This window comes from Stegastes partitus, unplaced genomic scaffold (assembly GCF_000690725.1).
Source record: "Stegastes partitus isolate 25-593 unplaced genomic scaffold, Stegastes_partitus-1.0.2 Scaffold170, whole genome shotgun sequence".
NCBI classification, from domain to species: Eukaryota; Metazoa; Chordata; class Actinopteri; family Pomacentridae; genus Stegastes; species Stegastes partitus.
The window spans coordinates 573,402-588,193 of NW_007577901.1; the positions used below are offsets into that span (position 1 = coordinate 573,402).

A 14,792-nucleotide genomic window follows, 5' to 3' on the forward strand; every position below is an offset into this window, starting at 1 on the left:
GATCCCGGGTGTCCTCACCGGGACGCCAACCGGTGACCTTCTAGCTGTGAGGCCACGGTGCTAACCACTGAGACACCTGCAGCCCCGAGAAGGAATCCAATAATTTAAAAAAGATTTCTAATTTAAAAAAAAAAAAAACACATATTGAATGTGTTTTTTTTAAGCTGCAGTGACAGAAAGTCCGGTTGCCTGCTTAATGTCACAGTTTGGACGAATTCATTCGTTCATGTATTGCTATTGTTATTCCCCTCTGCTCCACTAGGTGGCGCCACAGCACCTAAATAAACTGCAGAGGTTTTTCCTGCACCAGGCTCCATCTCTTGGTGGCCACCACAGAGGAGAAAAACTGCTGTCAACCCATCAAGGATTATAATAAATATGAAAACCATTTGAGAACATTTCTGTGGCAGCTGCTGCAGAACCCGATGTTCAGGTTCTCCTCAAAGTTTGTCCTGTGATGTGAACACAGACGGTAAATAACACTGATTATCATAAACACTGGTGTTTAAATGTAGTTTATTAAAACCATAATGCCGTAATGGTATCAATAAACCTCTAAACTGGGATGTTGTCTATGAAATAAATCCTCCAAATTACAGCATTTATCAGAAACTGTAAAAACATCAGATTTTGGACTTTCTGTTGGTTCTTGAACTAACCGGTGACATGACAAGAACTGCAGGCAGCGTTCACACAGAGCAGAGAGGAGATGAAACTAATTACAAATGTAAATATTAATATATCTACTGGTTGTAGGGCCGGTGTTCTTTATGATTGATCATAGTGTCTACTTTTATGTTGCATTCAGACCATCAGCATGTCAGATAAACAGGTTTCTGTTGCACTGAAGCACTAATTGGACTAATTGGAGGAAGGTGGGGTCAAAATGAAAAACCATAAACGATCAGTACACAGTCACGTGTCGCTGCACACCTCACAGCGTTTGTGTTGCAGCAGCACAGGTGTTGAGCTTCAGGTGTCCACATTCTGTGTAAAGGATCCGGACTTGTTTGAAAACCTCGGAACACGTCAGCGATGCGTCAGATTGATTACCTGTGGTCTGAAATATCTCACTGTCTCCACTTACAGGAGCTATTTTAAGGCTCTGGCATCTCACTGAGGTTAAAGCAAACACACTCCTCGACAACTCAGTGTGTAAAATATCCTCCTGCTCCCGGTGAGAGGAAAGATGCAGCACATGTGTGATGAGTGTGATTCCTGACAGGAGACCCATCAGGCTTCATAACGCTGCTGATCATCCCTCATGGCTGCACCGTAATGAATCACATATTCTCTGACATAAAACGTCAGGGCAGTGAGGACAGCTGCTGTCCTGCTGATCTGTAGTTTGCTGGTTGCTCAGTGTCCCCTGCTGTTTGTCCTTCACTGGGCTCTCAGTGAAGTCGGCCTCACATTCGACCGTTAAGGGGAAAACTGAGGAAAACTTCCAAAGCTGAGCTGAGCAGTTTCTCTGTTTTGTTTTTCCACATTTTGATGATTTAAAACCTTGTCAGACGTTTTGGGTGAAGCTTCAGTGGTGTTTGGAACCCACTTTATATTCCTGAGATCTTTATTCTATTTATAAAAATGCAAAATATTGGAGATTTAACCACTGTTTCACACACAGACCACTTAATCCTGCTTAAGTTCTGGTCAAATCTGCACTAGATTGTCACAGCAAGGTGAAAGATTCTCTAAAACACATTTTCTGATTGCGAAAGAAAGGGAGACATTACTGCTATTTGGCATGTAGACCACACTGGACCAAGTCCAGAACTAGAGCCTCAGTATGTAGACCGGTCCAATGTGGGCTAGACGGTTTAGGTAAAATAACCCAGTCCAGATTTATGCATGATTTCCATTTATGCGTTGCTGTTTTGATCTAAACCTGCTCTAATGTGGTCCAGATGAGAAGAAAAAAAGCATCGATGTCCTCATTACTTGCACGTTCATGGATCCAGTAAAGTTTTGTTTGTTTGTTTGTTTTCAGAAGTAGAATAAAGGTTTTACAAATAATAACAAGTGTGTTTAAAGAATCTTCAGCCTCTGGAAGATAATCTAGTCCAGATGTGACCCATTTATGGATCATGGTTCTAGTTCTGGACCTGGTCTAATGTGGTACAGATGCAAAAAAAAAAAAAAAAGCACAGAAATCTTAAAAAGTTCAGCTTTTTTTCCACAAATGGAATAAAAGTTTCACAAACCAGAAACTATGTGATAAGTTTGTGTCTCTCAGAGGTTTTCTAGTCCAGAGTTGACCAGACTACGTGTTCTGGTTTTAGATCTGGACCTGATCTGATCTAATGTGGTTGAAATGTGACAAAGCATTAAAATGTCCCCAGTTTAGCATTTTATCAAATAGAATGAAGGTTTCATGAATCAGAAGGACTGTTTTTTAAACAACTGGTAAAATAATCTGGTCCAGATCAGACCGGTTTATAGATATATGGAGGATTTTACATCTGGACCTGGTCTGATGTGGTCAAGATGTGAAAAAAACACTAAAATCTCCATTTTATCATTATTACAAGTAGAATCTACAAATAATAACCATTAAGTTTAGAGAGTTTTCCACCTCTGGAAGATAATCTAGTCCACATTTGACTCATTTATGTATCGTGGTTCTAGCTCTGGACCTGGTCTAATGTGGTCCAAAGGGGATAAAAACCATCCATCCATCATCTCTACACCTTCATCCTCACTATGGGGGGCGGAGTCTATCCCAGCTGACTCAGGGTGAAGCTAGGCTCACCTGGACAGGTAACCAGTCTATCACAGAGTGGATAAAAACCAGTACAGTCTTTATTTTCAAGTCTATAGTAAAGGTTTCACATATAAGAATCTGTGTTTGTAGCCTCTCTTAGGACAATCTAGTCCAGATTTGACCCATCTGAGAGGAATGGTGTTAGATCTGGACCTGGTCTGATGTGGTCTACATGTGGAAAACAGCAGTAAAGTTTCATTTCTAGCATTGTCACCACAACAATAAAGGTTTCACACATCAGAAACAACATTTTAAAGACTTTTTAGCCTCTCAGGGACAATCCAGTCCAGATTTGACCCAGTTATATATATATAGTGGTTCTGGATCTGGACCTGGTCTAATGTGGTCTAGATGAGAAATAAAGCAGTGAAATCTTTATTTCTTGCACGTTCACCAACACAATAAAGGTTTCACAGTCCAGCATCTGTGTTTTAAAGACTCTAGAATAGACCCATCTAAGTGTAACTGCTTTGTATCTGGACCTGGTCTAATGTGGTCTATGTGGGGGGACAACAGCACAGGAAGTTCCCTTGTTTGCATTCTCACAAAAAACAATGAAGTTTCAATGTCCTAAAGAATCTTTAGCTGCTGTAAGATAATCATGTCCAGGTTCGACCCATTTATGTCCTTGTTTTAGATGACAGCGTGGTCCAGACGGGAAAAAACATGGAGTCCAGATTTGACCCGGCTAAGTGGTCCGCATGCAAAAAATACCACAGGAATCTCCCCTCTTAGCATTTTTACAAGTAGAATAAATGTTTAACAAATGATGATGACTGTGTAGTGAATAATCCTCAGTGTCTTAACCCTCCTGGTATATTTGGGTTCATTTTGATCCCATTCAATCAGAGACTGATGTCAGTTTTATTTAAAAGGCAATTTATAAACTTGGGTAACAGTTTTAATTATGATAATTTTAGGGTTTAAGGTAAAAAGATGTCAGAAAATGTGCAGGTAATAGGAAGGTTAAAGACAATCTAGTCCAGACTTGACTAATTTATAGTAGTTTTAGATCTGGACCTGGTCTAATGTGGCTCAGATGAGAAAAAAAACAGTGAAAGTCTTAAAGGTAGGATTCAGAAAACATTCATTTATTAACCTACAATGTTTAGCACAGCTTTAAATCATAAAAATGTAGACGTAAAACAGATAAACAGTCAGAGTAAGGGGCTGTCAGTTAAGTTTCCCCTTATCTGCGGCCCTTAGGTGTCGAACCGGAAGCGGACTTCGCCGTCGAGCTGCAGGTTTTTATGAACGCGGAGCTGCGCTGGAAAAAAACCGGCTGACGACACGGGGCGGAGCGACGCGTCCACAGGCATGACAGAGAGAGGCGGAGAGGAGAGCACCGGGAGAGGCGAGCTGTCCTCCGGTGTCGACGCTTCATCCACTTAAAGGCAAGATTTACCGGCGGGACTCTTTGGGGATATTTAGCGGCGCTGATCTCCTTTAACGTCCGGCCGAGAGGAGAGACTGCTGCCGCCGTTAGCCTGTTAGCCTGTTAGCTCCGGCTACATGGCCAGCTAGCACAACAAAGCTAACCCGCCGTTAGCCGCTGGACCCGGCGAAGTGAGCCCAGAGCCGAGGAAGGGGGAATGGAAAGAGTTCGCCCGGAGAGCACCTTGAGAAGAAACGACGACTGAAACCGAATTACTTCTAGTTCCCTGAATCACCGGTGAGCATCAGCGGGTTGTGAAGTTAGCGCTAGCTTACGGGCTAATCTCAAATCAGCCCGCAGTGTTGTTGTTGTTGTTTAATTAATGTTAGCTAACCGGTCGGCGTGGCAAACCGTAGTTACTGTGGCGCTGGCAGGTTGTATTGACTTTAATTCTTTATTTTGATGTTATTATTATTATTATTATTATTTAGGTTTTGTTTAGACTTTTAAACGTCACTGTAAAGTAAAACCAAAACAAACGAGAGTAAAGCGGATCAAAAGCACGAAGCTAACTGAAACCATGAGACGTGTACATAAAACTACACGTAATTAAACACAGTGCTGAACGTCCTGGTCCCTCTCAGTCAGTGAAAATGTGTTAATTAAGTCTCCTAATTGACATACACTTGAAGTAATGGTGTTGTTTTGACGTGTCTCTCAAGTTGCCGAGCGGTCCTGAAGCATGACGGTAAATATGGTGGCAGTAGCTGTGTGTTGTGCACAGACGGATTCCGTAGCGACCTGTTTGTGTTCCGTGTGTCCCGGCCCGGTTATTATTAGTCTGCCTTCCCTGATCCCTCTGTAAGTAGTGCTGGGACGTTAGCTCACACCCTTGCTTGCAGACATGTTCCCATCACAGCACAGCAGGAGTTACAGACCTGTAATAACACGCTGGGCAGAGACACACACACCCCCACACACACACACACACACACACACACACATTGCTCTCATGCACCACATCTTGTTTGGTTTATCCAACAACATGCATGTGTTTTAACAGCGACTCCATTTGCAGGTATGTGTATTAATGCTGTGCTCTGTGGCTCCTGGTGCTGTTTGCAGTGTAAAGAACAAACAGTACCTGCCTTTCTATGGTTACGTAAAGTCATGTGTAGCTGTGACCCCCCAGCCTCTGCAGAGACTGCAGCTGAGGTTCTCGTAGTTCTATCCCCAGTAGTTTGCGACGAACCAGACCATTGCAGCGGTGTTGATAAATGAGCGGGAAATGCTGCATCCATTGATCGGTGAGGTCTCCGGTCACGGCTCAGGAGACTTCCCACCCGCAGCCCATCGCTGTGCTCAGTTTCTTATGGCTGCATACCACAAAAACACACACACACACACACCTGGCATCATCCCAGCAGCCGGCTTAAACACACCTTTACTTAACTGCACAGCCATCTCCTGTCGTGGTGCCAGATGAAGCTTCGCTGCTGTACTTTTGGCCAACGGTTTCTGTGATGATGCCAAGAGTGAATCAGATGCAGCCCAACACCTCAGCTGTCTTTCACAAATGCCTGTGATCGTTGCTTATTCTTTTCCCTTTTCTGCTTTGGTTTGCTCAGGTTGTTGGTGTTACTGTAATCCCCATCATGGTGCAGAAGTACCAGTCGCCCGTGCGGGTGTACAAGCATCCCTTTGAGCTGGTCATGGCGGTAAGTGTCTTTACCTGTCCGTCTGTAAGCATGCATATTGCTCTCCATAGATGCAGAGTTATGCAATGCTGGCGGGTGGGCGCTTCAAAAGGTCACCTCAGAAGGTAGTCACAGACTTCAGTAGCTCGCATGTGATTTGCTCATGAATTAGGAATGCGTTCTCTGAACTTCATGTTCCTACATCAGCTAATGTCTCTATCATGTAAACAGACTGGAAGCAGAATCTTACGAGGTACTGGAAGTGTGAACGGGTTCTGCACGATACTGGAAAACGCTGACATTGAGATATTCAGATATGTATTGCAAAAAGAGGAGAAGCCAGGATGCAGCCTGGTCCACTGGTTCGGTTCTGTTCACTGTGTTTTCTGTTGCTGTGAGGCTCCAAGCAGCTTCTCTCAGCCCTGTTGGGATGTTCTCTCTTTTATAATCAGCCAGAAAAATGCAAACAGCGACTTCAGTTAGTTCTCATTAACAAAATGGACGGTGAGACTCGGCTGAAGTCCACAGTAGCTGCATGATGCTCCGCTGCTGAGCTCTGGGATGGCCATCCTAAAAAACAGGCGTGCCATCATGTTACATAAATCTAGTCCAGCGACTGGATCATGTCTTTAAACCCCTTTTTGTTCACGGTGTTAAACGGTATTATGTCTTTTATAAGGTGAGAAGTGATTCCAGTGATTCCACTCTGCCCTGAGCCGTTCTCAAATCGTTTAACACTCGCAAAGGCAGCCAAAAACTTTCTTCTTTTTGCTTTGAATGGCAGTTGGATTTGGTTTTGTACTCAAAGCGTAGCTGTTTTTGGTCAAACTCAGACTCTCTGAAGAAGTTCATACAACTGCAGTTGCGATTCTTTTCAGTGTTTCTGCTGATATCTTGAGGCCTGCGTGTTAACCAACTCGATGTCTTTTACATAAAATCAAAAATGTGTTTCCAAGAACGCCTAAATCTGAGAAAGTGCTGTTCTGTCTGACAGACTTCTCTTGAAGCTCATTCAGGGAAAATGAGAGCTGTGCAAGTTTTTTTTTCTTCTTTCTTCCGTCAAGCAGCAAAACAAGCTGTTGTGTAATGTGTTAGAGTTTAGCTGCCTTTCTTCACATCGTGCGTCCTGCGTTGTGAGTGTTGCGCACATTGCAGTGTCGATGCAGAAGTGACACACTGTGCAGCCCTGCTGTGAACACACCGACAGCAGCCTAAACGTTACAACGTTGTTCACGTTGGACACACATCACACCTTCCTTTGTCACGCTGCCTCTCCGTCTTGCTTCTTTTCATCCTGAGGTTGTAATGTCTGTCCATTCACGTGGTGTGCTCCCGTCGCTTTGCACACTCGTCATCTGAATACACACCGTGGCTGTGCTGTTGTGTCAAACACAAGTCCCACTGCAGACTCGCCGTTGCTCGTCCATTTGCAGCGTTAAAAATTCAGCGCCCCGCTTTGCTTTTAGCCGGCGACGGCTTTGCTGCATGTTGTGTTTCGCTCTCGAGCTTGAGTGCACACACTGGGTTTTACGTTTTGGTGCTTTTTGGCCTCTTCAGCAGCGTTCCCAGTGCCACGTCTCTCTGTGAATGTTCTGTTCATTTCCCCTCGTCAGTGTCTTGGTTGGCAGCCGGTCAGATCGTTGTAGGACAGGAGATTGTCGGACATTAGAGAAGGTTCGCTGGCAAATGAGAAACTCTAACTGATGGAGCCTCTGCAGTGTAATGACAACTCTGGAGAACAATGATAGCACAGATTTATAAATGCTCTCAAACCCGACCTCTCGATCATTAAAGTCAGATCGATCTTTATTCTTGAAAACCGACGGTGGAGAACAGAATCAGAGACACGCTTGACGTGAACTCGGCGGTGCTTTGACCTCAGCTGCTGTATAATAAATGAGTCCACGCCTGCAGCCTCGATTACACAACTGTCAATTTCAGCCAGTTTAACTAGTAAAAGATCACTTCAGCAGCGTGCACATGTCCCTGCTTGATTTATTTAAACGACTGCCGATCTCCTGCAAGTTAGCTGGTGGCGTTACTTCCCCTCAGCAGTCCGTCATGTGTTGCTTTAGTACACGGCGTTCCAGACATGTGCTGTTTTCTTTAAATGGAAATCAGCTTTCTACACCGGCGAGGAGGAGAATGCAGGAAGACTAAATCTCCTTAGCACAGGCCAGATTGAGTATCGGGCAAATAGGTGACTATAAATAGAGGGCTGGTACCTACACCTGGGTCTGCACATGCAGCCGAAGGGGGGCAACTGTAGTAAGAGCAAAGCAGAAGTGCTCGATCTGTAAGCTGGAGATGACCCACCTCGTGGGCTGTTCCTGGATGGGACAGGCTTACTTTTGGAAAACTAATGGAGTAACCCTGGTGTTTCTAAAGTAGGGCAGCAGCAGATAAGTTGGATGGTTAAAGTTAGATGGAGAAAAAAATCTGAAATGAGCTAAAAGGTTTAAGAGCTGAACAATATGCAGTATTTGTTTGACAGATATTGCAATATGAGTCACGTTTGTTTGTGCTCTGTGTCCCTTTTCCACTGAAAAACAAATACAGAAACGATCACGTCATCTTTGCTTCAGTGCATACCAAACAAATATGCTCGCTTTAATCTAGAGAATCTGATTTCTAGGCCGGAGCATCTCTGCAGCACCACAGCGGTTCGTTTGCAACAGGATGATGTGACACGTTTCACCTGTGTCACAATGTGCAGCTCTTGCAGTTTGAATACAGCACCTGTCCCTGGATGTTGCCTCGGGTACTGGTCAGGATGTGGAAGGAGGCTGGGAGTTAGTGAGTGGACAAAATGTACATTTGGTGCATTTGGATTCTTCCCCCTTCTTTTCCTCTGCAGTGAGTATTTTTGCAGACACTGCAGAGCAGACTTAATGGTGCGTCACAACACTTGCCGACTCGTTTTTATTGAAAACCCAGTGAAACCTCTCCCCTCTCACTTCCTCTGTAGCCGGCCTGTCACCGCTGCAGCAAAGCAGCACAGAAACATCCTGAGTTTGTGGGAAACCATCACGAAGCATCAACGCTGAATTCTGTGCTGACAGGAATCAGCTTCTTCATATTGGGAGTGCTTTAATTTTTCAGCATGTGTGTATAAATTTTGCAGATTAGGCAGGCTGTATTAGCATTGTGCCGGGCATTTCCAAATCGTATGAGCAGTACTGTGTCGGGTTCTAGCTTAGCTCAGCCTTCTTATGTCTCCCTCCATTTCTGTCGGAGGCTTCTGAAATATTTGCCAGTAACGGCTTCTCCCTTTGGTCTGCGGGGGGATTATATTTGACATTTAGCTTTGAGGAATTCGGTGTTCTCTCTCCACTTGACTCTGTTGTTTGGATACTGTCGGCTCTTCGGAACACCAGTTTACTCGTTTGAGGCTCAGAACCGAGGCTCTACATTCCTCCCGTAAAGCCTTTAAATGCATTCCTCTAGTCTGGATGAAATACAGCCGCTCTTCCCTCGGCTCGCTGACAGGTGCTATCAAAGTTTTTTTTCAACCTCTGGCGAGCGCTGCCGTGGCTTTGGATGTGCTGTTGCATAAGTCAGGTTTGGATCCGAGATGCCCTTCAGCTGTTTTTGTTCTGCAGCGGTTACTCCCCCTCTTGAACGTGCTATTCTCAGTGCTCCGAGTGTCGACAGCTTTTTAGCACTCGTCTCACATCTGTGTGTGTGTGTTTGTTTTTTCCTGCAACAGTTACGACTTACCTGCTCTAGAAAAAACCACCAACCTGGCTGTGTATCGCTGAAGGTCATCAGTTTTATTTTAGAGTTACTGATTGCTAAATTATAAATCCACTTACATCAATACAAAGGAATGTTGTGCATTTTCGGGTGTCGTTCCTGCGTTTTCATTCGGTTTGTGGGCGATGTGAAGCACTTTTAGGTTGCGACAGTGATTAAGGACAGTTCAAATAGACTTGACGTGTAATTAGAGGTTCTGCTGTGATGTCCTGCCAAGTGATTTACGATGCTGAGGACTACATGCAACTTGAGAGGCCAGTACACGCCAGATTAAAAGAGCAGCAGAGTGTAACGCACACCACATCGCTGTCAGTGTGTGCTCTAATAGGAAACGCTGAACTTCCGTTGTAGTTTAAGTCAACTAAGCCGTCGACACTCTCATCTGTCAGAAAGCTATCGGCGGCCGTGCAGCAGCAGCAGCAGCTGACTGGGTTTGTTTGAGCTGCCCGAAAGCACACAAACATCAAAGTGCATTAGCATCGACCTTGATAACTTTCTTATCGCCCCGCAAAGTTGGTCTCTTTTCTTTAAAAAAAAAAAAAAAGAGAGAAAAAAAAGAAGCAGCATCTTGTCTCTGCTGCCGCATCTCAATAACAGGAAGTGCAGTCGACGCTGTTGCTGCCATTATCGCAGCGGTCCAGCCTCAGAGCCTCTAGTCGGTCCTCGGGGAGTCACAGTGGAATGTCAAAAGCACAACACAATACCCCCTCGCTGTTGTTTCAGGCCTGCAGGGACGGTTGTTTCTAGAGCACATCCACAGATGAAGAATGACTTCAGTAGCCACCAGAGGAATAAAAAAACAACTGACTGGGATAGTAAATCACTATCACGACCCCGCTGTTGAGTTTAAAAGACGACGACTATCCCTGAAGTCCCTCAACTCTCAGGTTCATGCTACAGAGAGGGCATTAGGCGAGTCGAGGCCGACCGCGCTCCATGGAAACGTATGGAGCTGGAGCTAATCCACGAGGACAAAGAGCTCCGGTCCTGCCCCGTCCCAGCAGAGTTTCTGCAGGGTGAGGAACAGGATGTGCCGTGTCGGTGTAATGCCTGCTGGAATTGTTGACACCATCAGCGACGGGGGACGTTTCCTTCTTAGAAACTAAAAACCCCGCTTGGTAGGGCGACGCTACAAAAGCCAGAGCAACATACTGAACACGTTCACGGCAGCAGACGGTTTCAACAACAAACTGGATTGAAAGGACAACCAGAAATGTGCCAATGGTAGAAAACAGCTCAATTTGGCAGAAGTTTTGTTTCATCCATGGGTTTCCTGGACAGAAAGGGTTTGAAGCTCAGGGTGGTGTCGCCATCTTACCATTTCTGGACTCCTCGTGTAGCATCAATAACCATGCCCTCATTTATAAGCTTATAAAGCACATATGCAAAACTTCAAACCTTAATACAGCTTCATTGAGTGAACTATATAAAAATGCACCCATACAGACCAAACCAGGGAATAAACGTGTATTTTCCCGCTCGTTTTGAACGAACTAACGTGCTAGCGCCGATCATTTGTATTCAGCAAGTGTAGGTAAAGAGGCTGTTTTATGCGTAGAGGCGTGATTACCTCTGGGGCAGTAAATGGAGCAGTAGTAAATATAACTTGTAGGTCTGAACGGAAATGCCACAAGAAAAGACAGACAGGAGGATGAAAGGGAGACTGACCCAGACTGTGTTAGCTACTGATTAGGCTAAGCTTTGCATGCAAACGCAGTAGCCTCTGGGCGACAGCGGCCAGACTTGAGCTTCTCTGGACGGCTGTGTTTGCCCTTCTGTGGGGGCCTCGCAGCTCGTTTAACTGGAGTCAAACTGGAGGGTGAAAGTGTGCACTGCTCACACTTTCTTCTCAGGCATTTTATGCTTGCACATGATGCAAATGTGGACCGGAACCTGTTGTTCACCTCATCGGCCCGTAGAACCCAGTGCAGAATCTGGGCGTTTATTTCTTCGCCCCGTCACGTTTTTGCTCACTTTCGGCAAAGTTCTGCACCTCTATGGATGCAGAACAAACCATGAGTAGAAGGAGAGAGGATTAAAAAAAAGCTCTAATGCCATAAATCATAAAAATCAGAAACCTGAACACCGTTAAATCGACAGTATTTTTCCAAGCGGCCATGTTTGTTGCTGACACTGGAGACAAACGGTGGCCCTACACACCACTGATGCGTTTGCACTTGCATTTCTCATTTGTTTCCGTAGTTTTACTCTGTGAGTTGTGTAAATACATCCTGCAGTTCAGCCAAAAAGTCCCAGAGTTCTGGTTACGTAAGCGGTGGTCACAGCTGAGTCACTGATGGCTTTACGGTTGCACAGAGCAGCACAGAAATATGTATTTGTTTACCGACTCTAGTTACTGCGGCGGGTTTATTTTTAAACCAGAGTAAATTGATTTTGATGACGCATCCCGATTTTTAAGCTTAAATTTGGTTGTTTTTCCTGAAAAACTGACGACGAGGCTCCTGTTTTTGTTTTTTTGTGCTATTTTTATGAATATGATGCCTGTAAAAGCTCAGAGGGTTAATGAGGGCCTTGATGTATGACTAAAGGTGTTGTTTGATTGTCCAGCCCGGTTCGGTATCCTCTCACCGTACTGATTATGCACAAGCTGAGTGCAACAGGAGCGGCACATTTAACATTTGATCAGCCTAATCAGACGAGTCCTCGCCTCGTGGACACCTGTGATAGCTGACGGGAGACCTCATCTTTGAACTATTGTCCTCTGCCTCGCTGCCATTTGTATTAACAGCTCTGCATTTGATTCCCATCCAAAGCGCGCCCTGCCCTCCGCTTTGTTCTCCCTTTTTTCTACCTCCGCTTTGTTGCCACGTCTCTGGGGCCGTTCTCAAAAACTAGTTCATGTAACATCTGCCAAAGAGGCCCGCGAGATAAGCTATCGCGGTAAATCATCCCCGACTGCAGGAAATATTTACAGCTTCTGTCGTGTGAAGCAGAAGTCAGAACATTTCATTCTGAGGTGTACATGTTGTCCTGCTGATGCATGTCAGAGTCACGCTTGTCTTTGGGTTAATTAGCTCCAGCTGTTCGAAACAACAGTACTGACTTAAATGTATTTATTATTCTGGTTGCACTCTGGAACTAGAATCCTGTGAAATCTGCTCGTTTTGTCACGTTGAGCTCCTTGTTCCTCCTCTAATATGTGGGTCGTCCTCGGCACGTTTTCCCCGACGCCGGCTCGCCAACACAACGTTTTGTGTGTTTCTAAACTTGGCTCATCCCGCTGTCCCCCTTCCTTCTGTCTGGCCCAGCTCAGCGCAGGGTGACGTCCTGTCCCACCATGTCCTGACCCACTTACGGCCAGGTCTGGTTAAGGCTTTTGCAGCCCAATTCTCTGGTGCAGAAGCAATCCTGGGCTTTGCTCTATTGTTTTAATCCGCCTCTGAGCTTTTGGCTCGTCTGTATCTCGTGCCACTTTACGGTTTCACGTCTAGCAGCGTTTGCTTACACAAGCAGAGACTCTCCTTCGTGTCAGACCCGCTTTGACGGAGGAATTGGGTCGTTTTATGAATTCACGCAGCTCGTCTTTGTGGTTGCACGTTTCCATTGAGAGAGAGAGGAACGAAACCTGATCACGCTTCATTCATGCTCGTTATTCAGACAGAGCTCCTCTAGGGAGCTGGAATATCAAGAAGGAAATCCAGCACGCCCGCTCCATTCAAGTGTTTGCTTATTTAGGGACACTTTTATCATTAGCTGTTCCCAGCCTTGCACCTGTCCGCTCTGATTCACAGAGTTTCCGTCCAGTCCTCTGAACAAGTCCGTCAGAGCTCTGCCTGCAGCGTCTAATTCACTTACTCGGCCAGATGACGTTTGCCAAAAACTATGAAGAGTAATGGGCTGCGCTGGGGAGGGGAGCTTATCATCTGGCGTGCTGCTTCAAGCGGCATTAGCAGAGGGACCGTGCAGCTGCCGCCACGTGACCCCGGCGGGCCTATCAGAATGTTCTGGAGCCGATTTCATTCACCGATCACCGGGACGCTCATTCACCCCCTTTTCCTTGCTGCAAGGTCGAGATGCTGCTGCTCCAGCGGCGCCCCTCCCCCTCGCTGCTTCCCTCCGCGAGACACTGATGAATGTGCACACACATACTCTTACACAATGACCCTTTAGCGCTTTTTACACTGCAATCATCCTGCAGAGTGGCAACGAACAGTGACTCAGATCTATGCGGCAGCTACGTGACGTTAGTAGACTGTATACAGTATGCTGTGACAGTGTGCTGTGTGTTTCTAATAATACGTGTGGGCTGCTTAAAGCTCTTTCTCCCCACTCGGGCCTTGCATATGTTAAATGTTTTGTCATCCCCTAAGCTTTCTCTGAATCCACTGTTTCGACTCTAAATGCTCCAGAAGCGTCACCGATGAGAGGTGCCTTTCCGTAACTCGATAGCTGATTCTTGTAGCAGCGGTGGCAGAATGAGAAATGGCAGGAGTGGAAATGCTTTGCCAGCAGCTCTCTTTCCCTTACTGTAAAGCTGGATATTAATAATGCCCCAGTTTCCTGTAACCCTTTTGTCCACGAGGAATTCTCATAAACCTCCATGCACCGGTCTGGCTCAGCTTACGGTGGTGAAGCAGGCTGCATAATTTGACTGCGTTGTGATGCACTGTAGTGCTTTTAAAACAGTTTTTTTCTTTGCACATTAATCCGATGTAGAAACATTAAAAGTGGGAAAAACCTGCTTAGATTTGTAGATGCCATCAAACACAACCCAACTTGTCACGCTGCAAAACCTTAAAGAGGTCATTCATCACAAACGGATTTGATTAGGATTTGATGAAATGCTGTTGAATCCCACCTAAATGAGCCCTCATGAGTTTGTTCATTTCACCATTTGGGAACATCATCGTTTCAGCAGTTTTTTGTTGTTTATAACGAGCTGACAGAGTGAAAGCTTTGACAGAATTATGTCTCAGTAAGCCTTACAGCAGCAGAAACGCACACAGCCCAGCGTTTCTTGTTCTTACTGGGATGTCTTTTTGATAGCCGACAGATGGCCGTCCTGCTGCTTTCTGCTCCCCAGTGCGCGCACGTATCCGACCATGCGTGCACAACTTTGCACTACATTTTAGCATATTGCTCGAAATATTTAGGACCCCCACGTCTATGCAAGGTCTGCGCACTTGGCAGATTTTCCCCTTCCTCCCTCCCGGTTGGTAGTTCCAGGCAGTTCTGCCAT

The 14,792-nt window shown here is 45.5% G+C and overlaps 1 protein-coding gene across 2 annotated transcripts in view; it reads left to right on the forward strand.

The window, feature by feature from the left end:
• Positions 1-4,088: 4,088 nt before the first annotated feature.
• Positions 4,089-14,792, forward strand: part of si:dkey-237i9.1 (SEC14-like protein 1) — a 35,081-nt gene continuing 24,377 nt past the window's right edge. For both annotated transcript variants that reach the window (XM_008279804.1, XM_008279805.1), the window contains exons 1-2: positions 4,089-4,436; positions 5,768-5,857. In XM_008279804.1, coding sequence (XP_008278026.1) covers positions 5,795-5,857 — 63 coding nt within the window. In that variant the 5' untranslated portion in view covers positions 4,089-4,436; positions 5,768-5,794. The remainder of the gene's footprint in view (positions 4,437-5,767; positions 5,858-14,792) is intronic.